This window comes from Rhineura floridana, chromosome 1 (genome assembly GCF_030035675.1).
Source record: "Rhineura floridana isolate rRhiFlo1 chromosome 1, rRhiFlo1.hap2, whole genome shotgun sequence".
Lineage (NCBI taxonomy): Eukaryota > Metazoa > Chordata > Lepidosauria > Squamata > Rhineuridae > Rhineura > Rhineura floridana.
In genome coordinates, this window is record NC_084480.1 from 155,295,590 (window position 1) to 155,322,391 (window position 26,802).

The 26,802-nt window shown below is 41.1% G+C and overlaps 1 protein-coding gene across 2 annotated transcripts in view; it reads right to left on the reverse strand.

The window, feature by feature from the left end:
* The window catches only part of STXBP5L (syntaxin binding protein 5L), a 165,681-nt gene that overhangs the window by 124,624 nt on the left and 14,255 nt on the right, over positions 1-26,802 (reverse strand). For both annotated transcript variants that reach the window (XM_061638424.1, XM_061638413.1), the window contains exons 2-3: positions 7,437-7,534; positions 2,638-2,719 (exon numbers count right to left, since the gene is read on the reverse strand). In XM_061638424.1, the coding sequence (XP_061494408.1) occupies positions 2,638-2,719; positions 7,437-7,534 (180 nt within the window). The remainder of the gene's footprint in view (positions 1-2,637; positions 2,720-7,436; positions 7,535-26,802) is intronic.

The window sequence follows — 26,802 nt, forward strand, 5'->3', positions numbered from 1 at the left end:
ACTGTCACGGCTTCCATGGCTTCCTCCAAAGAATCCTGGGATGTGTAGTTTGTGAAGGGTGCTGAGAGTTGTTAGGAGACCCCTGTTCCCCTCATAGAGGTACAATTCTCAGGGTTCTCTGGGAAGGAGTGACTGTTAAACCACTCTACCACACATTAGTAATAAGATTATATAGCATGGATTTTTCACATTCCGCCATACTAAACTGGAAATACCCCCATGCCATTCTGCTGCTTCCCATAAGCTTATTTCAAAACAAAATCTTACAAAACCTGTAGTCCTGAACTCAGAAATGGTTGCTTAACAACCCTCAAAGTTTTATGGCAATCCACACAACACTCAGAGAGAATCTAGAGTTCAAAGAGGAAAACAAGGGAAAAAAATCCAGAGCCCTATTGGACTTTTTTCTGTCGGTGGTCTCATAATCTGTTGAAATTAATTAAAAATCATCCATGTTCACAGAGTACATGTAATCGCATTACTGATCTTGTCCCATATTCTGACTTCATCTTCTGCAGATTAAAGGTTAAAATAATGCATGGCTGATTTTTAATTAAGAAATTTAACATTGGAGTCTATGATAGAGCAGGCATGCTCAGTAAGAACCAACAGTGTTCTAAAAGCCAGTCTAACAGCTGTTTGGCTTGGTAATCAAGGGGGAACAGCCATGCCAGAAGTTTTTTCCACTTTAAACAGTCATGGCTTCCCCCAAAGAATCCTGGGGAATGTTGTCTGTGAAGGGTGCTCACAGTTAGGAGATCCCTATTTCCCTGACAGGGCTCCAGTGGCCAGAGTGGCTTAACAGTCAGCCTCTCTTCTGGTGATTGTAGTGCTGTGAAGGGAATAGGGCATCTCCTAACAACTCTCAGCACCCTTCACAAACTACACTTCCCAGAAATCTTTGGGGGAAGCCATGACTGTTTAAAGTGGAATAAATGTCTGGTATGGATGTGGCCAGGGTGAGTTTTGGTTTAAATTTGGGTGGCAGACTACACATGTTTGCTGTAGAATAAAAAGGTGGAGGAAATTCTGAAAAATAATGATACTGTGAACAATGTTTTCCTTTTGGAAAGGAACGGGGCTTTCCCTCTGCCCAATGCCCACCCACCCAATCTCCCCCTTCCTTCTCTCCCTTCCTCCCTACCTCTACCCTTCCTCTCCTCCTCTCCCCCTCTCCCTAGGGGAGGGGATTGTTGGAAGTAGATCCACACACGTTTTCTGGAAATACTCTGTAAAATACTCTGGAATTGCAAGTGGCTCAAAACAACCTGCCCTGCTCCACCCAGCTTTTAACAAGTGAGTGCAAGGAAATTGTTAATACAGGGTTTGTTCCAATACATACACAAGCCATCAACTATTTCTCCTCCTAATTCCAATTAACAAAAATAAATGCAAAATGATTAAGTAAAAAATAGATATAGAAAGAGAGTCGCTGTTTGCTTGCTTACTCTCTCTAGCAAAGTCAAAAAAAGATATTAAACAAAAAAAGTTCCTCAAACTAGGAAACACTCCCTGTTGCTTCACTGGCTGCCAATGAGGAGATCTGGCTTTCAGGGAAACAGCTCCAAGCTTGCTCATAACCAATGTATGATTCTGACACAGGCGAAGGTTACTATTCTTGAAGCAGTGCTGTTCTTGAAATTTGCCAATTTGCTACTCTGGCTGTGCTGGACAGGCCTCATAGCGACAGGGTGTGGGAACCTTCCAAGTAGGGCTGATGAGCAGGTAGTCCTGGGAGGGATCTCTTTGCCATAGCTGTATTTTTTAAATTATGGTTGTCTGAGTGGTGCAGAGAACTGATTGGCCAGAGAACAGGAGGATGGCGGAAATGTCTTCACAAGCCTCTGTACATTCAAGAAATTATAAACTGTATATGAGACAGGAAAGAGCGTGTAGCTTTTAGATTTGGAGGGAGGATTACAAACTGTTTGACATTCTCACTGGGAGGGCTATACCCCAGTAGGCCTAGTGGACAAACCTCCACTGCATCCATAGATGCCCTTGTCCTTTTTTTTTTTTTTTTTACCAGGGGTGTAGTTGTCCAGGGTCTCAAGGGGTCTTAGACCCTTTACGTTTTTGGGAGCCAGGTCCTAGCAGGGTCCCTCTGTCTCTAGCATGCTATGAACCAATCAGTATGAAAGAGGAGTGTGTTAGCCACTGGGAAGAGTCTTCTGACTTGCTTCTTTGTCATTTCCTGCTGACTGGAGTCAATTAGAGTGAAAGGAGTTCCTACTAATTCCTAAGTCAAAAAGCCAAGTTGTGGAAAGTGAGAATTCTGTAACTGCAGAAGAAGAGACAGTGAATCCTGGTGATAGCATCCCACCTACAACGTCAAGCAGTTTGGTAGCAGCAGGAGATAAACAGGTAGACATTGAACTCAGTAATTCAAGCAATATCTCTGACAGTGAGAAAGGACAGTCAAATGGTGACAGCAACAGAGAAGCAGAAAACAATATTCAAGCCTGGCCAGATTATTCTATCATCTTAGAAGGGGCTGTGGCTGTGAAGCTGTGTGGCTGTAACTATGCTTTTATGAAAAATCACTTCTGAATTTGCCATTACACTACTGTTTTTTTACTTGTCTCTTAAGTGCTCATGTTTAAATAAAGATCTGTATTTTGGTAAATATAACTTTACCTCATTAATCAAAAACTGAAGCTGCAGAACTGCACCCCCGCCTTCATGTTGGCAATAACAGTCAACACCTGGTCTGCCCAATCTGTTAAGAGTCAAAGTTAAGGATCAGCTTATCCAGCTTTTGATAGCTGAAATAAAAGCAAAGCAAAATAAATCATGGTCAACCACTGTTTAGGAAAAACAATTCAAAAGCAGTCAACAGAAATGTGTAGAGATAATTCAACCATGACTAAGTAAGTAACTAATATGTATAGTTGGCATGTTGATCTGGAGATGGAAACCGATAAAGGCAAATAGAGCTTGCAACCAAATGTTGTAGTATATCCTCACCCAACAAGGTGCTCCTGCTCAGGGTGTCAGCCAGCCATGTGATGCTCTCCTCCAGGACACTATAAGCTAGAAGTTGCTCAAGCAAGCCAATTCACTCTTCTCTCCCCCAAAAAGAAAAAGAACATGTTGAACATGCATTCTTAAGTGTGTGTATGTGGGAGGAAGTTGGTTGAGGATTTTGTAAAAAAAATGTTTTTATTTCTGCATACTTCAGGGTTTGCTTCCTGTTTACCAGTGGCCCACTGAATCCTGTCAGCCTGGAACCAAAACCTAGAACCACCTGACTTCACAGTTAGGGGGAATGATGGATGGATATATAGAAAATGGATATATAGAATGGATATATAGAAAATGAATTCATGAATTCAAGTGCAGCCATTCTTTTTGAAAATTGGATGGCACACAACTCTGTTCTAAATCAAACAGATATTTGTACCTTTTAGTATTTTGCTTCTCTTAGGCTGCAGTCCTAAGCTGAGGCGGGGGGAGCAGCGGCGTCACTAGTGGGAGTGCGGGGGGGTGCGGACCTCCGGTGCGCACCCTCCCAGGGGCATGGACGAGGTGGCTGGGCTTGCGTGCACACACTCAGGCCAGCCACCCCGTCCATGCCCCTGGGAGGGCACGTGCCGGAGGGGCACCCAGCCGGAGAAGGCCTGGGAACACCGGCGCGCCTCCCTCGCCCCGCCAATGCTGCTCCCGGTCTCGCCCGCCCGCCTCCGAGGAGGAGTTGGAGCAGCCTTGCCGGGCAACGGCGTGGGGCAGGGCAGCTCTGGGTGTCACCCCCCTCATGGTGACACCCGGGTGCAGGCCACACCCTCCACACCCCGATAGTGACACCCCTGGGGGGAGAGAACTTAAGGTGATTGAACTGCCAATCCAAAATCCTGCTTTAGAAGTGAAGGGTAGAAGTGAAGTGTGAGAAACACTGTTAGACTCCTCTGCCCTTTTCCAGGTTTTTTCTTTTCATTTTAGTTTTTTCCCCATTGTTTCCCTGTGGCAGATTAAGCCCTGCCTGAGAATTCCCTAACATACAGTCCTATACTTTGAAGTAATTGGTTTCATTTTATTTAAATGTCATTAGTTTCCCAGCCCAGCTGCCACCTCCAAACTTTTTCTTATTGAAGCATAAGGCACCCAGAGATTATTTATAAAAATCAAATTCTAAAACAAGATAAGTGAAATAATTTTCTTTACTAATTTAGGAATTAATTCAAAGTACAAAACACAGAACACAAAATACAAAGTGGAGTATCCCATGGCATCATATCATATCATACATTTTAATAACAAGGATTGCCATAATTATACCTTATAGTAATAATAATCACTCATAAAACTGTAATGGCTTTTCAGATACACTGTCATCCAAGCTAAGGATTTTCCATAAACAAAGAAAAGCTCACCTTAATATCAACAATTTGTGCTTTTTCCTTCTATAACAACAAGGTGCAGACTAGTATATTTTCAAACTGTTATAATCTCTCTCATGTTCTAGGTTGATTACAATTAAGGCAATAATTTGCCTTAATAATTTGCCTTTAATTAAGCTTACACTTTTGTCATCAAAGCAGAATAATTTTAGCAAGTAGCAATTCAGCAGAGCTTTTCTGAGTGATGAATGGGCTTTTATCTTCTGGACAAGACAGTGTTGCTCTGACACCCTTGGAGACCTGCTGTAACAACTCTGCAAGGCACTTTATGGGCAAAATCACTGCGATTCAGAGAGTTGGATGCCACGGTTAGAGCAAGTCCAATGGAGGCACCCAGAGAACTGTCTGGTCCATCTCTACTGGATCGGTTTCAATTATTGCAGCCTGAGGATGTGGATGAGCTGCTTGAAGAATTGCAGCTGACCACCTGCCCCCTTAATCATTACCCACCTTGGCTTCTTAGTGCTAACCATAGGGGATTGAATGGGTGGGTCCAGGGAGGGGGTAGTGCCATCTGTCTTGAAGGAGGAGATGGTGGCTCCCCTCCTTAAGAGGACTTCCCTGGACCATGAAATGTTAAACAACTATCATCCAATGGCAAACATCCACTTTGGGGAGAAGGTGCTCAAAAGAAAGAGGTCCAGCTTCAAGAATGTTTGGAAGAAACTGATTACTTGGATTCATTCCAGTGTGGCTTCAGGCCTAGCCATAGCACTGAAACCACCTTGGTCACTCCGTTTGTGTTGGTTTGCTTAGATGGGTACATTTGGGGGTCTGAGCTGACTTGACACCGGCTTTGAGATAATCTACCATTGCTTGTGCCAGGCAGACAAGAAGATTTGAGATTCCAAGTACAGTTTCCCTTTCACTTTAAATAGGATAGACTAGGCCAGCTCTTGGGCATATCAGAAGACTGGGAAGATGTTGGAGAGCCATCCTAAAACCACTTGAGGTGAGTGACAAGCGGAGGGAAGATGGACTCCTCTTCTGCTAACCCTCATGTCCACACAGAGACTGAGCTACAAATGGTTATGCTTTCACTGAATGGTATTAGTTATGAAGTGGGTCCTGAAAACAAGACACTTGCCAACCTTCCACTCATAGCAGGGTTCGTGTGTCCTTGAAAGCCCTGAGAAAGGGATAGTAGAGTAGCAGATGTGGTTTTCTCCATTGCTCCAATTTACGCATTAGTCCAGGAGGTGCGGATCAGATCAATTTGTATTAAAGAATTTACACAGAACAAATTCCTCAAGCATTCCTATGCCAAGAGTCCTGTCACCATGTTTTTTATTGCCAAAGTCTCTGCTCTGTGCTCAAAGTGTACACGCAATGAAGCCAGAGAGATCACGTTTTTGTGTGGCACAACAGATCTATGGCTCCCTATCAGGAATTTATATACTGCTATAGGTGTAGTGTGATTGGCTGTGAGAACAACAGGAATCCTATGTTCCATAGTGCCTATGAAGGTGGAGCAGAGTTAGAGGGCTGAGCTTTTTTGGCTCTCTAGGGGGTTCAATGTCAGTATTTTGACTTGCGCTATTTCTTTTGCCAAAATAGCATTATGCCATCATTAGCACTGTCAGTGGGCTCCTGCTGGAAGGAAGGACGGGGTATAAATAAAATAATAAATAAATAAATGAGCTTTAAGAGGATAATTTAGTTCCTGACCTTCCTCCACCCCAACATGCCCTGACTTTGCCTGTCTTTGAACCCTGTGCCAGTGGAGTTGCACTGATGGTAGGGTTATATCTGCAGGGCAATATGCCAGTATAATGGCCCTAGCAGGTATGCATCCTCCAGATTCACTGACACTGATGATTTACTTGTGGTACCAGCTACCAAGGCTCTTCAGTCTGCAAAGCAGGACCATAGGACTGCGCTATCATTAGGATCTGATGCTCTTATATATAGATTCTATCAACAATGGTTGTAGCTCAGTGGTAGAGCATCTGCCTTGCATGCAGAAGGTTCCCGGTTCAATCCCCAGCAACTTCAGGTAGGGCTGGGAGAGACTCCTGCCTGACACCCTTGACAGCCACTGCCAGTCTGTGTAGGTAGTGCAAAGCTAGATAGTCTGACTCAGTATAAGGCAGTTTCCTATGTTCTTCTTAATAAAGAAGCCGGTGAATAATCCTGTCTTGTCACTTTTGCCAAAGAGTTCCACAGTGACTGATGCCTAGGGATGAAAGGATCTGTCAATTTCAGTTCTCTCAGTTTCGCATTTTTCCATCTTAAATTCAGTTCTCCACATTTCAGCAATTTGCAATTTTTTTAAAAAAATGAAAATTATTCAGCATTTCAGTGTGAACTTCTAATAAACACATGCTTGTATGCAATTTTGGCTAATGCACATATTTTTGCAAGCAATTTCCCTTCATATAAATGTATTTTGTAGGCTATTTTTACTGGTATATTCATTTTTATGCACACTACCCCCTGTTTTGTAAACATTATTTAGTTAGAGAACTTGTTATGTGCCTTCAAGTGGATTATGACTTATGGCAACTACATTCCCAAATTTGGATAAGTGCGAATTGCTTCAGTTCTCATATTGTTTTGGAAAGTGCAAATGTTATAGATTCGGTTTTAAATGAGAATTGAATGTAATTTCTCCCCCACCCCTACTTACAACATATTTCTTGCAGAGGGATTGTTATAAATTAATATAAAGAAGATCTCATGTAGATTTCCATATGTACTTGTGTTGTGCCTTACAAACGTAGTGAATATCCAAAGTAGCCCACAGTCTGATAACATGCTTTTCCCTACAGCAGTAGCCAAATTCCAGTGAAGTTGTTGATATAGAATAAGAATAATATGAAAGAAAACCCCTGGATTGGCATCATAATCTTCTCTGTTAATAAACTGCAACAGCAAAAACTAGGCAATAGCAAAAACCATCAAGAAACAAAGGAAAGTGTATACAAACATGAACTTATTAAATGTGTCTTACCTGAATACAAGAAAACAAACTAATGGAACCAATTGTAAAATGAATATGCTGCCAATCATACTGTTCTATATACTAGCAAAGGATACATTCGAATAGCACCTGTTCTTGTTCCAATAGCCAGAATCTTCTGAACTGGGTCAAAAGCTAAGGCAGTGGGTAGATATGGAAACCCATGGCGAACGGTCTGCAAGAGAAAAAAAGAAAACCTGCTTAATGGAGGGTAGTTGCATTTCAGCTGACAGTCCTGTTTTTACTGTTTCATTGACGCCAGTTGTCTGGAGCAAACAAAGATCAGGATAGCCTAACTAATTAACAGGCTGTCAACTGCTTAAATGTTTTTTAACTAATTAATGATTTCTTTTAACAGATTAACCAGATTCTATATATGTACATACAGAGATACATACATACAGAGAGAGAAAGAGACAGTCACACTTCAGTTGGGAGTAAAGCACCAATGCTTGTAACACGTAACTTGAACCAGTATGGGGCAACAGACAAAAAGGCAACCTATTCTTCCCTCGCTGATTCCTGCCTTAGTAAACCGCTTCTTGATATGTAGATTGCCTTCCTCCTCCATTTAGTTAGTGTGCGAGTACTAGCCTCGTGACTCTATAATGGACACATGTATGGCTGTGGTCAGAAAAGCTTTATCTTCCAGTCACAATAATGCTTAAGTTTCTTTATTCTTTCAACCACTAATCTTGCCAAACTACTCATTTCTGCACTCTGCTGCAATATATACCAACTCCAATAAATATAGATACTCCTTTAGAATCTCAATTTAAAATGACAGTTTCCCTTGAAGGACAGGTAAATAAAGACGAAGGGCTCATCCAGACGACTGCAAAATGTGTGACACGCCCGCTATGTGTGTTCATTATTTTTCAGTCGTCCAAATGACATCTCGCACTGTTACGCATTTTCGCAGGTTAAATCCGCTCCTTGCAATACCGGCAAAAATGCGATTTGCTGTTTAAAATCGGGAATCATCCGCCGTGCCTTCAGGAGTTACGATGCAATACCGCGGACTTAACAGCTGATGGGCGGTTCTTGGGCATTTCCCCTTGCCCCTTCCACTCATTCCAGCCAATCACGTATCTGCACTTTTGCGCATGTGCGAGAATAAGCCCAGGAAAATTGAACGAATCATCACAATGGTGGGGTGTTGGGGGGGGTCTGCAACTACTGCGCAGATACATTTTATTTTTTGCCAGCCTGCAAACTGGGCGGCCGCTCTGGGTGAGATCTGCAATGCACAGCAAGTGAGAAGGGGGGGAGGGTTTCAGCCTGCCTCCCAAAAGCTTTGTCTATTTCATTCTACTTGCTGGGGTTTTTACTTCAAATCAGAAAAGCATACATTGGTTTAAGTGTAATATCGCAAATACAAACTTAGAAAAGGGCTTCTGGTCGGTTTCAAGCCTGCTCCGGAAAGCTTTATCCAATTTCATTCTCGTGGGAAGGAAAGCGAGAAGGAAAGCGAGAAGGAGGGTGTGTGTGACACGTTTCTTGCTTTTTTGGAGAAATAAGTGTAATTGCCAGCGTGTGTATCTCCTTAAATATAAATAAAGGCAGAAAAGCATACATTCGTTTAAGTGTAATATCGCAAATACAAACTTAGAAAAGGGCTACAGGTCGGTTTCAAGCCTGCTCCGGAAAGCTTTATCCAATTTCATTCTCGTGGGAAGGAAAGCGAGAAGGAGGGTGTGTGTGACATGTTTCTTGCTTTTTTGGAGAAATAAGTGCAATTGCCAGCATGTGTATCTCCTTAAATATCAATAAAGGCAGAAAAGCATACATTCGTTTAAGTGTAATATCGCAAATACAAACTTAGAAAAGGGCTACAGGTTGGTTTCAAGCCTGCTTGGAAAAGCTTTGTCAATTTCATTCTGTGGGAAGGAAAGGGAGAAGGAGGGTGCGTGTGACACGTTTCTTGCTTTTTTGGAGAAATAAGTGCAATTGCCAGCATGTGTATCTCCTTAAATATCAATAAAGGCAGAAAAGCATACATTCATTTAAACGTAATATCGCAAATACAAAAGGCAGGCGTGAAACTGAGCAGCAGCCTTTCCTTCCAAGGCGAGAACTCCTTTACAGCCATATTGTGCTTCGTTGCAAAGGGGGAGAGGAGCATACGTAATTTTTTTGCTGACCGATTGGTTGATAGGGGGAGGTTTTAGAGGCGGAGCTTGGAAAAAGCGAAAAGAATGTAGGGGTCTTACCGCTGTGGGTGCGGGTGCAAAAAAGCATTTTTTTTAATTGGGAAAGAGCGAACTAAAAGGCAAAGTGAGGACTATCAGATGACAAACCGAATATGGAAACCGTGGATTATCCCGCTCCGTTTGGATAAGCCCAAAATGAAACCTGTGGCAGCAGAGTCTGAGGGAAGTTTAAAAGAACAGGACATCTTTTTATAGCAGGGTTTCCAGTGAGGTTGAGTTGGATTACTGATAATTTCTTTGTCCAAGTTGTGATCCAGCTAAAGTTGTTCATAACAAAATCCCACTGAAATCAATGGAATGAATTAGTACTTCCCTAAGACACATTGATTTAAATGAGACTTAACAACTACCTATAGCTGGATTGAGACCCCAATGGTTAATGTCTTCAACTTGTATTTGGGAGGTCTGGCTTCAATTTTCACTTCTACAGTGACATCTTTGGAGAGGGGCCATAGCTTATTGGCAGAGTTCATGCTTTGTATAAAAACATCTGAGGTTCAGCCCATTGTCTAGAATAGGCTGTAGCTAATGCACCAGTCTAAGCCAGTAGAAGATGCTTCTTCTCACAGAGGCTATTTGAAGTTCCAAAGATATGGCTGCATCTAATAGCATTCCCAAACAACAAACCTGATCCTTAAGGAGGAGTGCAACCCCAAAGTGCACATCATTTCCCAAGTAAGATGAATCACCTAACAGCAACTATTCACATTTATAAAGTTATAATAATTTCTAAAAAAAAACCCAAAAGAGCCTTATTATGGCATAAGCTTTTGTGAACATATACACATGGGGGGGGGGGAGGATTGTAAACAGTCAGGTAAGAGGGAAATGAACTACAGAAAAGTGCAGACAGTGATAATTATGTATTTAACAATGATGATTCACAAAGTTCTTGATGGCACAGTCATCCTAGCATTGGTAAACCGGTTTATACAGTAAGACCTCACATAACAAAGTAGATGCTTTCCTGGACATTACTTCTTTAACAGATACTTTGGTACCAGGGCATCTGGGTTTTTTTAAAAAATAAAGAGGCTTTCCCTGTGCTCAGTACCCACCACCCAATCTCCTCCCGTTCCCTCACCTTTCCTCCTTACCTCTACCCTTCCTCTCCTTCCCTTCCCCCACTCCCTGCCCCTCCCCCAGGTCAGTTTCACCTATCCTAACTCAATAATCAGAACTGCCTTTCTCCTCCCCCTCCCCTCCTTCCCCTCCCCTTCCCCGCTCTTCTCTCCTCCTCCTCCTCCCTTCTTCTCCTCTGCTGTCCACTTCATCCCTCCCTATCTCCCCCTTCTCATCCTCCCCTATGATCAGTTTCATCTATCCTAAGCATGATTGTATGGGAGTAAATCCCACTGAACTCAATAAACATGCACATGAACAATCCATTTTCAGCAAACTTGCACAAAATGGTCAAACCCTCCTTCCTCTCCCCTTCCCCCTCCCCCTCTTCCCCCTCTCCCGTGGTCAGTTTCACCTATCCGAAGTATGATTGCAGAGGAGTAATTCCCATTGTACTCAATAAACATGCACATGAACAATCCATTCTCAGCAAACTTGCACAAGATCCCATTTCATATCTCCTGGATTAAAAAGCAGAGAAATTAATAGGCAAAAAAATCCCCTTGTTATTTAAAAATGTATTAGGGAAATTAGGCAACTATAGTGAATGCACCAGGGGAGCAGGAGACCTGGCCTCCTTTCTGAGATACTGTACTGCCTCACAAATTTGTAAAAATACAGGCACAATTTGGGTTGGTCTTTTACAGTCCAATCCACTTCCTGTGTAGCTTGAAATAAATATCTGTTGCCTATAGGTACATTCTTAAATCACAAGGGTTTTTTTTGCCTGTTAGTGAATTAACACTAGTAACAAGAACATCAACAGGTGAAGCTTTCCCCATAATTGTATTTCCATACTAGAAAAGGCTTTCCCTATTTAATTTGTGCCAACCACACAGCTGTTAAAGGCACAAGGTTTCATTTACTTTCTTCCTTCTCAATGCAAGCTGCTCATATTGGAAAAGAGCTTGAACTTGAGCAAGCGCTCTCTCCCTTTTGGACAGGATGCACTGAAGCGAGAACTCGTTCCTTTTTTAAAATAACTTTCCAAGCTCTGAGTTCAGCTGTGTTAAAATTGGAGGATTCTCCATTTATTTCTTTGGGAACCTCTCATTTTTATCTTGTGGGATAAAAATGAAAACATTCTATTTTTTGTATGCAGTCCTTGGCTTTATTATCTACAATATATTTTGGAAAGTTATTTGTTAATTCATTATGCATTTGGACAACTCTCCCCATAACAAAAATTTGCATGATGGTTCCTGAGATCAGGGAGCCATTCTTGTGTAGGTTTGGCTATAATTGGATGCCATTTTGAATCAAAATGGTGGACTGAACCTTTCAAAACTTCACTGATTTTAACCACTGATTAAACTGCACTGATTTTTTCTTTTAGAATTCCCAAGCAATGTTGCCATTCCCAAGTGATAACGAATTAGCAAAGGAGGACAACTTATGTAGATGTTTACACATGTTTTATTTCTCCATAGCTTTCTAAATATTCATTTTTCATAAAGGAAGCCACTGAGAAATGTCATAACATCAAGGCCCTGCAGGGTACCTGGGATGATAAGAGCGTTTGTCCAAAGAACTAAAGGCCAAAGCCCCTCCCAGCATGATGTGGGAGAGGAGTTTGCTTGCACCACTCCCTTCCCACATGAACCTTCCCACATGAAGCGCAAAAATGCTGCAAATCTCTTCAGGAGGGAAGATACAGGAAATGCCTCACATTCTTTCCTTCCGATTGCTTAGCAACACTGATTAAGAGACTAGGCGTCCTTAGCAACAGCAGCACCTCTGTATATGCCTAAAGCCTTCTCCTACAATGCTAGAGGGTTGATAACACCAAACCTGACCTGAGTTTCGTATAGCTATAAAGAGCAGAAAAAATAAAAGATTTCCACTAAACATCCCTAAGTATTGCAGGGAGGAGATTTTCTTGAAAACCACAGCACACATTCCTCCAGGTTTACTATCCTCTCTCCCTCCCTGCTCCAGGATACTCTCCCCCTGCCCCCCATTTTCTTTTCTGGGGTGTAGAGCAGTGTTTTCTGCTTTTACAACATTCTGTTTCTCATCTGCGGTCAACCATATGAATTATCAATAGACTCATACAAATCTGCCTGACTTCTGTTGCTGTTGTTATAATTATTAATTTGTATGCTGCTTAATGCCAAAATAGCCTTCTTTAGACTCCTCCCACCTCAACTACCATCAGCGTTATGTAACCTTTTAGAAAATTATTTGTGAACCTACATATTTTTGTGAACCTAGGGGGTTTCCCAAGATATTTAATTTTTGATGATCCCATTTTGCTTCCAGACTGATGGGCATTCAACCACCTGAGTTAGCTATTACATATTATTATGATGAAAAAGTAACAATCTCGTCCTCCAGTGTGATATATGCCAGCATCGGCCAGCAATGTCCTTCTGCATTGGACAAATAGGCCATTCTTTACACAAAAGGATGTTGTTGTTATGTGCCTTCAAGTCGATCACGACTTATGGCGACCCTATGAATTAGCAACCTCCAATAGCATCTGTTGTGAACCACCCTGTTCAGATCTTGTAAGTTCAGGTCTGTGGATTTCTTTATGGAATCAATCCATCTCTTGTTTGGCCTTCCTCTTTTTCTACTCCCTTCTGTTTTTCCCAGCATTATTGTCTTTTCTAATGAATCATGTCTTCTCATGATGTGTCCAAAGTATGATAACCTCAGTTTCATCGTTTTAGCTTCTAGTGACAGTTCTGGTTTAATTTGTTTTTAACACAAAATTATCTGGGTTTTTTTGCAGTCCATGGTATGCACAAAGCTCTCCTCCTACACCACATTTCAATGAGTTGATTTTTCTCTTATCTGCTTTTTTCTCTGTCCAACTTTCACATCCATACATAGAGATCGGGAATACCATGATCTGAATGATCCTGACTTTAGTGTTCAGTGATACATCAGATATGACAGTAGCCAAGTGCCAGTGGAGGAACATTTCAGCCTCTCAGGATACTCTGAATACAGTAGGACCCCGCTTGTTGGCGCCCTGGTTTTTGGGATTCTGCTATTACGGCAGTGCCAATGGGGCAATCAGCTGTAGCGTGGGGAGCTCCAGCCACCGTGCTCCAGCTGACAGCTATCAGCTAGCACGCGTAAGCTCCCCACACTACAGCTGATCGTGCCATACAGCTGACAGGTATCAGGTGGAGCATACGAGCTCCCTGCGCTACAGCTGATTGCGCACTACAGCTGACAGGGATCAGCTGGAGCACGCGAGCTCCCCACGCTACAGCTGATCGCACGCTAGAGCTGATCAGCTGGATCATGCGATCAGCTGTAGCACAGGTAGCTCGCGTGTTACAGCAGATCGCTGTCACCTGGAGTATGGCAGCTGGAGCTCCCTGCGATCAGCTGTAGGGCAGGGAGCTCACGTGCTACAGCTAAGTAGGCCCCACTTTCCGGCGGTTTTCGTTTTTTGGTGGGGGCCTGGAACGGAACCTGCCGTATGACAGGGGCCCTACTGTACTAATCTTTAAGGTGGCCACATGTGATTTTGCAGTGGCCTATATCGATGACGTGGCCATTTTTAGCAAGTCGGTGCCTGAGCATGTCCAACACCTGACCACAGTATTAGAGGTGATTTTGCAGTGGCCTATATCGATGACGTGGCCATTTTTAGCAAGTCGGTGCCTGAGCATGTCCAACACCTGACCACAGTATTAGAGGCCTTAAGAAAGGCAGGCCTCACAATAAAAGCTAAGAAATGCCAGTTTGGACTAAAGGAAGTAATCTATTTAGGACATAAGGTGGGGAGTGGGAAAATCACCCCCTTATGGAGCAAGGTGGAGGCAATACAAGCGTGGCCGATCCCCTTAACCAAAAAACACGTAAGGGCATTTCTGGGTGTGGCTGGATTTTATAGGAAGTTTGTGAGAAATTTTGGGGAAATAGCAACCCCCTTGCATGAATTGACAAAGAAAAAGTGTTCTGAGCGTGTGGTATGGACGGATGAATGTCAGAAGGCTTTTGATCTACTGAAGCAAGCCTTGTGCCAAGGACCCATATTAATAGCACCAGACTATGAGAAACCATTCATCGTGGCTACAGATGTGTCGGACCTGGCGCTGGGAGTCATCTTGCTGCAGGAGAGAGAAGGCACCAGACATCCAGTGGCGTACCTGAGTCGCAAGCTGACGCCGAGGGAGAAAAACTATTCGTCGGTCCAGAAGGAGTGCCTAGCGGTCGTGTGGGGACTGAACAAGTTGCGCCCATACGTGTGGGGACGAAGATTCACAGTGACTACGGATCATCGGGCCTTGTTATGGTTGCAGACTATGAAAAACCATAACACTATGCTGCAGAGGTGGTCCTGGGCCCTACAGGACTATCAAGTGGACTTCCAGTTCATAAAAGGCAAGGACAATGTACTGGCCGATGGACTTTCCAGGCAAGTGGCTGGGACTGCAGTGACGTGACCAGACGGAGGAACAAAGAAAGACATTTTCCCCATAGAGACTTTTATTTGTTAACGTGACGTATAAATCCTGGAACAGGAATAATACTCTGCCGTTGTTTTAAGGGGGGGGGGAAATGTGATTTCCTATATTAATGTATATATGGTAAGTGTTGGTTGTTTAGAAGATATATGGTAAGTAGTGAAAGAGGAGGGGGAGTGAATGGGCAGTAGAATGCTAGATGATTGGCTGAGTGTTTAAAATGGCTGAACGTATAAAAGGAAGAGTGAGAGTGGAATCAGAGGGGGAGAAGAGAACTGAGTGGGTTGCTTGGTGGGGTTTAGAGAGTTGTTTGCCAGGAGAGAGTGAAGAAGGAGGGGGGTGGAGTTCGGATTAGTATTGAGTAAAACCATATGCTTATGTGCCTTAAGAAGAAATCTTGTTAATCTTGTTAGCTTTGTTATCTTTAATAAATATTTAATTTGGTTTACCAAAGGCCTGATCCTTGGCTGGGGTTTCACAGACCAGAAGGGAGGGTAAGGTAATGACCAAGGCTGAAGGGAAACTGTAACAAATGGTGGCAGCGGTGAAGAGAATAACAATACCAGTATTCAGAGTCTCTGGGAATACTAGTATTAGGACGTGACTGGTAGTTGCCTAGCAGGGGGATCTGTTGAGATCTGTGCTAGAGCGGGGAGAGAAACAATAAAAAAAGGACAGTCCGGACTGGTGGAGTCCCTGGTGGTGCCTAGTGACAGGCAGTAGCCACGCGCAGGTAGGAACCTGACAGGGAGAGCCAGGGAAGAGCGTCACGCCACACTCTTGAACAAAGGAATTCAAAGGGAACCTCTAGAACAGCCTTTCCCAACCAGTGTGCCTCCAGATGTTGTTGGACCACAACTCCCATCAACCTCAGCCAGCATTGCCAATGGTCAGGAAAGATGGGAATTGTGGTCCAACAACATCTGGAGGCACACTGGTTGGGAAAGGCTGCTCGAGAAAGAAAGCACTGAATTCTTGCAATTCATCAGGCTATATAATTCTGTTACCTGTAACCTGACTTGAGATTATTATTATTATTATTATTGTTGTTGTTGTTGTTGTTACTCCATTTTCCATGACTGAGGCCTAGTCTATGTACGCAGTAGAATGAAATGGTAGAATGCTGAAGTGGTAGAGTTTATTTTATTTATTTATTTATTACATTTATACCCCACCTTTCTTTTCATGATGGAAACACAAGGCAGCTTACATATGGTTCTTTTCCCCTTTTTCTGATCTCCTCTGATTTTATGTTTTTTTTTTGCTTTGCAGAGAATTACTGGTATTATAATAGTCTCCACTGGTATCGATCTTTATTCTGAACTCTCTAATTATTGCCTATTTACATTCCTTTTCAAGTGTATTTGCAGAGCAGATTAAGGCAGATAATCAAGTCAGTGTCTTTCCCTCTGCTGCTTACAATCAACACCTCATTTCCCTCTGCTGCTTTCTGTCTTGTCAATTACAATCAACACTTCACTGACATCAGTGAAAGGGAGTACACATTTGAAGAGCTCACATAGAAAGTAGATCGATAAATGTATCATTCACGCTATTGATGATTTCAAAACAAATTAAAAAAACAAATTGGGGGAAAAAGAATGAATTAATATTAAATTAATATTAATAAAGGCATATGAATTAATAATAGTAGAACTTAGTCCCCAAATCGCGGATTTAACTGTGGTATTAGCCCCTCTCCATCCAAAATCCTGGTTTGATAAAGAATGTAAGATAACTAAAAATCTTCTGATTAAGCAAATCAACTCATTTTGTGCTAATAACTGCCCGGCTACCTTTAAACAGTTAATAACACGTAAAAGAGCTTATAAAATGTTAATTAAATCTAAGAAGCAACTCTTTTACCAGTCAAACTGGAGGGCTCTGGAAAGAGCTACTCGAGAGGGGAACGAGACTGAATTTTGGAGACTCCTTCAGGGGAACTTGGATCCAAGAAATTTTACGCCCATTCCTCCTATTACGCAAGAGGAATGGCTACTGCATTTTAGTTCGATTTTTGGGAGCTTGTCTCCTCCAAAACCTATAGTTATAGCAAAGGTGGTGAATGGTCTTCCATCATGGCCACCGGTCACTACTGATGAGGTCGAAGAGCTGATGTCACACCTGAGAGCAGGAAAAGCCCCTGGAGAGGACATGATCCCCCCCGATTTCTTAAAACAGGATTCATCCTGGTGGGCCCCTCTTTTTGCCGCCCTGTTCACTTATATAAATAATACTGGCAGCATACCGCAGGGCTGGTTATCCAGTATTGTCATTCCAATTTTTAAAAAAGATGATCCAAAGAAACCGGCAAACTATCGCCCTATAAGCCTCTTAGATGTAGCATCGAAGCTGTATTGTCGACTGCTTCTTAATAAGTTAAGGGAATGGGACCAAGCCAATTCGATAATCTGTAAAGAACAGGCCGGCTTTAGATCTAATATGAGCACAATTGACCAGGTCCTTTTGCTCCACCACTTAATTAAGAAAACAAGATCCAAAGCCTCTCAATCTTTATATATTGCCTTCATTGATTTCTCTGCGGCTTTTGACTCAGTTGACAGGGATCTCCTTTGGCAAAAATTGGCACAAACAAACATAGACCTAAGGTTGTACTGGCTAATTAGGGCCCTTTACCAGTCAAATTACATACAGGTACGGATTGGGACAAATGGCACTCTCTCTACTAGTATCCCAGTACATAGGGGAGTCAAGCAGGGATGCCTGCTGGCTCCCTTCTTATTTAATTTCTTTATAAATAATATAGTAGAGTCTTTATCATCGCCTTCCTTTTTTCCCCCCTCAATTGGTGCTAATAAGATTTCTATTCTTTTATATGCTGACGATGTGGCCTTATGCTCCCTAACAAAGATTGGACTTAGGCGGATCATTCAAAAGCTAGAGGAATATTGTCACAACCAAAATTTAATGATCGACCAAGCCAAATCAAAAATTATGGTATGTGGCAAATTTAGTAAAGCAAAAAACAACTGGTCTATTAATGGGGTCCCAATAGAACAGGTTTCCACCTTCAAATATCTAGGTATCCATCTTTCAAATAACCACTCCTGGACCCCCCAGATTAAGGTGGCGGCGTTGCTCGGCACGCGAGCCCTAAATTTAGCGAAAAGATTCTTCTTTTCTCATGGGGGTCAACATATTCCCCCCATGATTAAAATATTAAAAGCCAAAATACTTCCAAAGATGCTGTATGGCGTTGAATTATGGGGAGTCCCAATGCAATCAAATTTGGACTCTATACAGAATGGTTTTATGAAGTATATCCTTGGCCTTCCCAAGGGATCTCCGGCAGCCCATATCAGAGCCGAGCTTGGGTTGCCCTCTGTGGCGGCCCGTATTGATTTAATTTTCTTACGATATTGGTTCCGAATCTCCAATATGGATGACACAGCCCTAGCAAAACAATGTTGGCAGGAACAATTGCGATCGGGTAGGTGGGCGATGAATGGTCAATCGATTTTATCTAAATATAATCTCACGCTAACCGAATTAAAGGATTTAAGTAATGCTGCTCTCCGTAAATGGATTTTCAACTGCAATTCAGCCCAGGATCGTGCATCCATAATATCGGCACCATTCTCAATTTGGTTCCCATGTATCAAACTTAACCATCAGTTGTCAAACTACCTAGGTATAATCAATAGAATCCAAATTAGATGAGCTTTTACAGCCCTTCATTTTCAACTAATGCCCACAGCCTATTTAGAGGGCCGGTTCCGTGGCATTCCTAAGACCCAGCGCCTATGTATATTTGGATGCGAGGCAATTGAGGAGATTGTCCACTATCTATTTCATTGTCCGCTATACACAGAGCCAAGGCAGAAATTTTTATCTCACCTTTTAACTTCTTTAGATTATTTATCTGAAAGCGAATTGGTCATTTCGCTCCTAATTGATAATTTTAACTCAGTGACCTTAGCGGTCGCGAACTTTACCTTGGCAGCTCAAAAGCTGAGAGAGTCCTTTGTAAAAGGGCTAGAAGCGTTGCCTTAGATCTAATGATACAGCTCCTTTTGTATGTTGCTCTTTTAAACTATTTATATATGTTGGTATATCTTTTGCACAAGGCTTATGGCTAAATATGCAATAAATTATGTATCTAAAAAAGAATGAATTGGAAACCAGGTGTGGAGACTTGCTACTTCAAAATTCTCTCTGCAAAGATAGAGAATATCAGAAATAATAATTAATCTGATGGCAAATCCGCTCATTGCAGAAACAGAGCCCACAGCTAGTGCAGACTCTGGACAAGATACTGCAAACCTGACCACAATTTGGATGCTGGGGGACACTCGGCGAGATGACTGTTTCTGCAACTCTCTGTGCCTCCCCAGTTCATCCCAGAGCAGACCACCCACCTCAGCTGCTCAGAATACAGCATCCAAGCCGGGGGGGGTTACTGTGAGAAGAGAAGGTTTTGTGTGTGTGTTTTCAAACACCTTGTTTTATTTTAGATTGTAAACTGCCTAGAGAACTTTTTTGTTATAGCCTACAAATGCTATAAATAAATAAAGCCATAGCTGGAAGAGGACTGCCCTCCTCCATAGCTAAATGTGGGGCTGTTCTCTTGGCATACACAGTAGTTTTTATTTATCTGTTACCATTATTTATCTTACCTGTCAGGATACAAATCTTTCTAAGGCAGCTTACATTTTAAGAACACAACAAACATCAACATATTTTAAAAGTCGTCAGGATCCTTCCCACTGGGCAGCTGGTGATAGAATAGCTCTAAGGTGGAAGGGATAGTCCACCTGGAGCAGGCTCCAATTATTTTCTTTGCCTCTCTGTCTCTCTTATTACTGGGATCTTTCTACTAGATTTCTACTACGGATAGGATCCATTGGCCAGTGCCAATTCAAAAGCACCCCATTGACCTAACAGGCTAGTATCGATTCGAGTTTCCACAAGACACTGCTTTTACCTATCTGTTTCCCCTCCCCCTTTGGAAAAAATATTGATTTTTTAAAAGGAATATTTTAAAGGAAATAACAATATTTTGGAAGGTAATGTTGATAAAAAGAAATATAAATAAATTGAAGGAAATATCAATTAAAATATTGATATTAATTTCAATATTTTAGATGTGGATTTTTATTTAAAAAATCCTTTCCCGAAAATAGCCATGGAAAATTACCACATTAAAATACAATTTGCAACAATAACAAATAAGTGAATTAATGGAAAATTCTGTACCAAATCCGAATTAGGCAGAATTCTGGCACCTTCCTACCTCCTACTAGTCTTTTTTTTTTTTGCCAGCCTCTTCTGAAGGAGAAAAATGAAGTGTTCTGGGTGCTCATAATAAAATAACCAGATATATTATTTACAAGATTAGATTAAACATGAATTCAAGGAACACATTAGGAAATTAAGGAAATGCTCATCCAAACGCATCAGCAAGGTTGACCTTTGCATGCAGGAAGAACACTGTTTTTATCAGCCTCTCTCTTATGCAGCGAATATAGCTGGAACCTTAATCACCATTTCCTGGCCTCAACTTGCCACTCTGTGTGCATATCCCTTATGGTTGAGTAGACAGGTTTGAAAAGACACCTCACTTAGCTAAATGGATATACAGTCTACTTATAAGTCAAAATCAGAGGACTGCATTCTGCCAGTTTTCCTGGATTTTTCCAGATAACCAATGTTATACATGACTGTATAACCAAAAATTAGGGCAAAGCAGTCAGTTCATTGATTTCCAGACTTGTGCTTCTACATTTTCTGCAGAGTTGTCTACATGATTAAATTATTAAATTACACAGAATTGCAGTCAAAAGGGAATCCTAATTCAGCAGAGAAAGCTGCAGGCAGGCAAAAGAAGAGAAGAGAAAGAAGAGGGAAAAAGAGAAACACATTGCAGAAAAAGTCCTAAAGTATCCGGACAGTCAAGGTAAAGACAGAGGGGTAGAAGCAGGGATGTAGTTATTCAGGGTCTGAAGGGGTCTTAGACACTTTCGCTTTATTTAGGAGTCAGGGCTCAGCAGGGTCCCTCCGACTCCAGTGTCCTATGAGCCAATTAGCCTGAAAGGGGAGCGTGTTAGCCACTGAGAAAGGTCTTCTAACTTGCTTCCTTGTCATTTCCTGCTGATTGGAGCCAATCAGAGTAAAGGTTCCTATTAGTTTCTACTTCAAAAAGCCAAGTTGTGGAGAGTGAGTGAGAATTCTGTAATTGCAGAAAAAGAGACTGTGAATTCTGATTATAGCATTCCATCTGCATCATCAAGCAGCTGACAAACACGTAGACACTGAATCCTGCAATTCAAGCAATATCTCTGAAAGCAAGAAAGGACAGTCAAATGGTGAGTGATAGAGAAGCAGAAAGTAGTATTCAAGCCTGGCTAGATTGTTCTATAATCTTAGAAGGGAGTGTGGCTGTGAGGGGGTGTGGCTGTGACTATTATAAAGGGACTCTGCACTTCTGAATTTGCCACAATGCTATTGTTGTTATGTGCCTTTGAGTCAATTATGACTTATGGCGACCTTATGAATCAGTGACCTCCAAGAGCATCTGTCATGAACCACCCTGTTCAGATCTGGTAAGTTCAGGTCTGTGGCTTCCTTTATGGAATCAATCCATCTCTTGTTTGGCCTTCCTCTTTTTCTACTCCCTTCTGTTTTTCCCAGCATTACATTTTCCCAGCACTGCACTACTGGGTAGGAAGCATGAAGACATAAAGTAAAATCTAAGGGTAGAGACACATTTGCGGTTTTTCTGGCTCCAGTGCATCTCCAGCTCTTTTTTCCTGAAGTCGGCGACACACGACATGAGATACACTCTGCCCCCTTTTATTCCAAAATCTGGGGAAATGCAGCTCTGGTGAGTTTCTCCGTGAAATCAGCATCACACAGAAATCCAAACTGTTTGGTAGATCATCTTGCTGCCTCTCCATGGTGTGTCCAATGAAAACACTTTGCTGTAGGTTGGGCAAAGACAGGGATTGGCCCAATGCTTTGCTGTGAGTGGTCCGAGATCAGCAGTGTGGAAGGAAGATGTGTCCACACATGGGCAAACGCATTTTAAATGCATTTTAAACCAAAGCCAGAGAAAACGGTCTGCCTGCTTTTGAAGCAGCTAGTGTGTCTGCACCCTAAGACTAGTCTACAACATAGGACAATTCAATATCACTGAAGGGACGGAAGAACAGTCAGAATAGCAAGACCATGGTGCGTAATTATTCTCGGAGGAAGAAACAATGGGAGCTGCAGGGCTCTAAAACCCTGAGTAACTAAAAGTTATGTTGTACACTAACAAAAGACAAAGTCACGGGAAGTCCAGTGAAAATGAATGATAAAAAATTGTTATTTGAACATACATAGAAGCACACGCGGATATATGTATAAAGCAGGGATATGTTGGAATTCTGCCCAATTTGAATGTGGTACCAAATATCTCTTAATTTGTTTATTGCGAATCAGATTTTTATGTAGTGATTTTCTGTGACTATTTTTTATTTTTTTTAAAAAAGTCCATCCCCAAAATATCAGTGTTAAGAATGATAATTATATTATTTCCTTTCATTTATCAATATTTTATTTCAAAATATACTTCAAAATAGCAATCAGTAGATCAGTAAAAGTAGCAGCTAGAAGACAAAGAACAAACTCAACTTGATACTGGCCTGTTAGGTCAACAGAATGCTTTCAAACCGGCACTGGCTAATGAATCCCATCCCCAGTATATAGAATACAAAATTACAAAACACAAATACAAGTTCCCCAAGCTACAGCTACAATATACAAAATGAAGAAGTTCTCCAAACGATACAGATGATAAACTAACAATATCTCCAGAACTATATCTCATTTCATTCTTCTTCCGAATCGCACTGGAGAATGTGCCCCTAATCATTTGAGTTCAACTGAGGCCAGAGTGTTCAGGGTTTCTTCTGAACAAGCTGGCAGCACTTCAGCCCTCCTATGTCTACAAATTTATTATAATAACATTATTATTATTATTATTATATTTGAACTTATATACTGCTTTTGTCACAAGTGACCTCAAACCAGTTTACATGCAAATAACTCACATCATTACAAAATACAACTCAAACAACAATTTACATAATTAAATATCAACAAACATCAATAATTAAATATAAAACCATAATATATCAATATTAATAATAAAATTACAAATCAATAGTCCAAAACGTGAATATTCAGAGAGGAAATCCAGAGAGGAAAATATTCTCCCCCATCCTGGGATCCTTTTTCAGTTTTTCCAAGAGAAAAATTGGAAATTTGGGGGAACAAAGAAAAAAACCCTCCTATGAAATGTATTCTTTTGGAATAAGTGGAATGCTTTTTAAAACAAACTTTTACTCACATTCAGAATAATAATCCCTGTGTATACTGTACACTAACATTCACGAAACATTTTGGTATCTAGAGGGCTGCTCAGAAGAGGAGCACACCGGGCCTTCTTGCAAATTACAGCTTGCCCTTTCTGGAGATTCTAGAAGCAAGTGCCCTGGCTCCACTCTTGTTGTGGCTGACCTTTTCATCTCTCCCCTCACACAACTGTGACAAGCCACTCTGCTACAAAGCAAACAGCACAACTCTCTGCATGTCTACCCATCAGTAAGCACCACTGGAGACTTACTCTCAGGTAGGTGTGTATAAAATTGCAGCTAAAGTAGGGTTGCCATATTGCCTGGTTAGCCAGGTTTTACTCGGATTCTTTGCATGCCACCCGGCACTCGTTTAGCCCCTTAGGTGGCCCGGATTCTCAGCTTTAATTTAAAAAACAATTAAGTTTCTAGGTGTTCCGGTTCTCAACATATACATAAAAACATCAGCCGCCCCCCCAACTGTTAAATCTTTCTTTAAACAGTACTGTACAGCACTTCGTAGCTTTAACCCCGCCCGTTCAGGATTGCAGCCAATCAGTGAAACCAGGGTTGTGTTTCAATTTCATTGACCTGAGGCAGTGTCTAGAAAACCTCATTGCAATGCCAGAAAATGGTGGTTCCCCCCCCCATTTATCTGAAAATCTCATAAATTGGGTAAGTATATACATTTCAGGTTTTTTTCCTCTTGTGTGCAGGAGTCAGATCCTGGGCAGTGTTTTGAAAACCTTCCCAATACTTGCTTTTGTAAAAGCAATGCTAATCCCATATGTCCAGAGTAAATCCCATTTAATTCAACAGGACTTACTTTTGAGTAGACATGGTTATGAATGTGCTGAAAATCAATGGGACTTTGGAGTGGATGTAAAAAAGAATTGTGTTTGTGTTTTAACTCTTTCTGTCTCCCCCTCCAATCCTATTTTAAAGCAAGTAGGCAGGGCTTACTTAGGAATTACAGTTTTTATTCTGTAGGAAACTAATACTGATTTCTTTAAAACTAATACTGATTTTTCTGCAATGACCAACTGGTTTGACAATAAACTGTTATATGGGCTGTATGTATTTATACATCTGCAGTGTGCGCATGTGCATGTATGGAGTCTTATGATTCGGAATTTTGGGTTGTGTGAATGAAGTTGCTTATCACTTGAGGTTGCATTTCTGTCCCTCTTTGAGTAAGCCCCACTGAATACGCTGGGACTTGCTTCTGAATAAATAAACCTAGGATTGCACTATAAATATCTTTACAGTCTGTGTAAATAATAAATATATTTGATAGTCATGCTTATATAAATATTTATTTATTTATCATAGTTTTGGTTTTTGGTTAGGAATCCTGACTGGTTGTGCGATGCTTAGTTTTCTGCCTTACTCATAGGAATCTTGTTGTGGTTGGTATGGTATTACATTTAGGAAAGTGTTACTGCCTTTTGTGTTGTTGTTTTCCTATTTGCATTTCACTTATCTTTAACCTGCTGTATTTTGTTTTTGTTGTGTTTTTTGTTGTTTGTTTGTATATGTTTTTGTGGTTTTTTATTATGATATATTGTATTTTACTTTGTTCACCGCCCTGAGAGCTATTTTTGCTAAGGGCGGTATATAAATCAAAATAATAAATAATAAATAAATAAATAAACCTCACTCCGTTACAGCCATAGAAGCAACAGCAGCATATGCAAGATAATTAACTCCCATTAGTGATAAGAGCAAGAATTTATAATTATTATTTTAATTAAAACAAGAGACTTATCAGTACTTTGAAGAGGACCAGATATTTATTTTCTTTCTGAGCTCAGGAGTGGGTCTTTCATGATGCCCAGTGGGGGGGCAGGAGAGTAGTCGATAAGACAGACATCCTGGCATTGGTAATCTAATTAGCAAGGTATGTGTGGGATTGTTGCACACTTCCAGGCCCACTTTCATTTTGAGTATGGAGGTGGAACCTGTGTATATGTGGTTGATCAAAGGGAGAAGAAATTTTGAGTTAAGCAAAGCTCTGCTTTTATAAAACCTAAGAAACATACAGATACTTTGAATGTCTGAGTGCCTGCACCAGTGGAATACTGGAGGAACTTGTAAAACTTGCTGCAACAGTATTTAGAACTGAGCATGTGGTGTGAAAGACTCCTTTTCCTAACATTTTGGCTTCTTGTTTTTCTCCACCCACCACATCTCTGAAATATATCATATATGTAATGGTTAACCGTACTGCTGCCCTGACTTACTTTATGTTTGTTGCTATTTTGTATTTTTATTATGTTTTTATACTGATTGTGCATTTTTATTGTTTTTATTATATTTGTAAGCTGTGCTGAGCTCTGTTTTTAACAGCAGAAGGGCAGGATATAAATCCTCTTAATCAATCAATAAATATTCCATAGTGTTGGAAACTAGAGTCTAGGCATTTAAGGCTGAAAATGTTGCTTTTTAAAAAAAGATTTCTCACATCTTTCCCCAGTTTTTGGTGGTAATTCCTAGGCACAAAAACAAAACAACTGGACAATCCAAATATTAATATGCAAATAATTTGCATAATATGCAAATTAGCCTGCCTGGATTCGTGGAACTGGAATATGGCAACCCTAAGCTAAAGGCATTCTTTAAATTTCTGAGCCTGCTTGTGCTTAACTGGGAGTAAGTTCCAGTAAACAGAGTGGGTATTATTTCCAAGCAAAAAAAATTAAAATGTTATTTTATATTGGCAGCTTTTCTAACAACAAATATTTCTTATCAGTATTGTTAATCTGGACCCCACTAGACCTGCAGAACCATTAACTTCAAGCAGAAAGTAGAGTAACCATGAACCAAAATTAATGAATGTTCAACTCTCTGCCAGTCAATGTTAGGGATGGAATTTTCTGAAAATCTCAGTGTTGAGGGCTCTGCATGGATTTTTTTTTCTAATTCCTGTCTCACTCCTTAATCTCTACAAGAGGCAAGTTCCCCCACCATTCCACCAAAAATACTGCAGAATATTATACACATTATATTATATATATATTATATACATATACACTCTCCAAGTTTCCTAAAAGTAACCAGCACATAAACAGATACATATAACAAGGCATTTCTATATACAAAATTGTATGTATTAATATGCTTATAAAATTATGCTGCAGACAAACGTACTGCATGGGGCTTGACTCCTGTACATATTATCATATATATATAAAGAATGAGGTGCCAGTACTCATATCTTGATAAACGTATCATGGGTGCCAGCACATAATTGCAGCAAAAAAAGGTGCTGGTACTCCATACCAGTGTTTACCATCACACACACACAAGAGCCATATATAT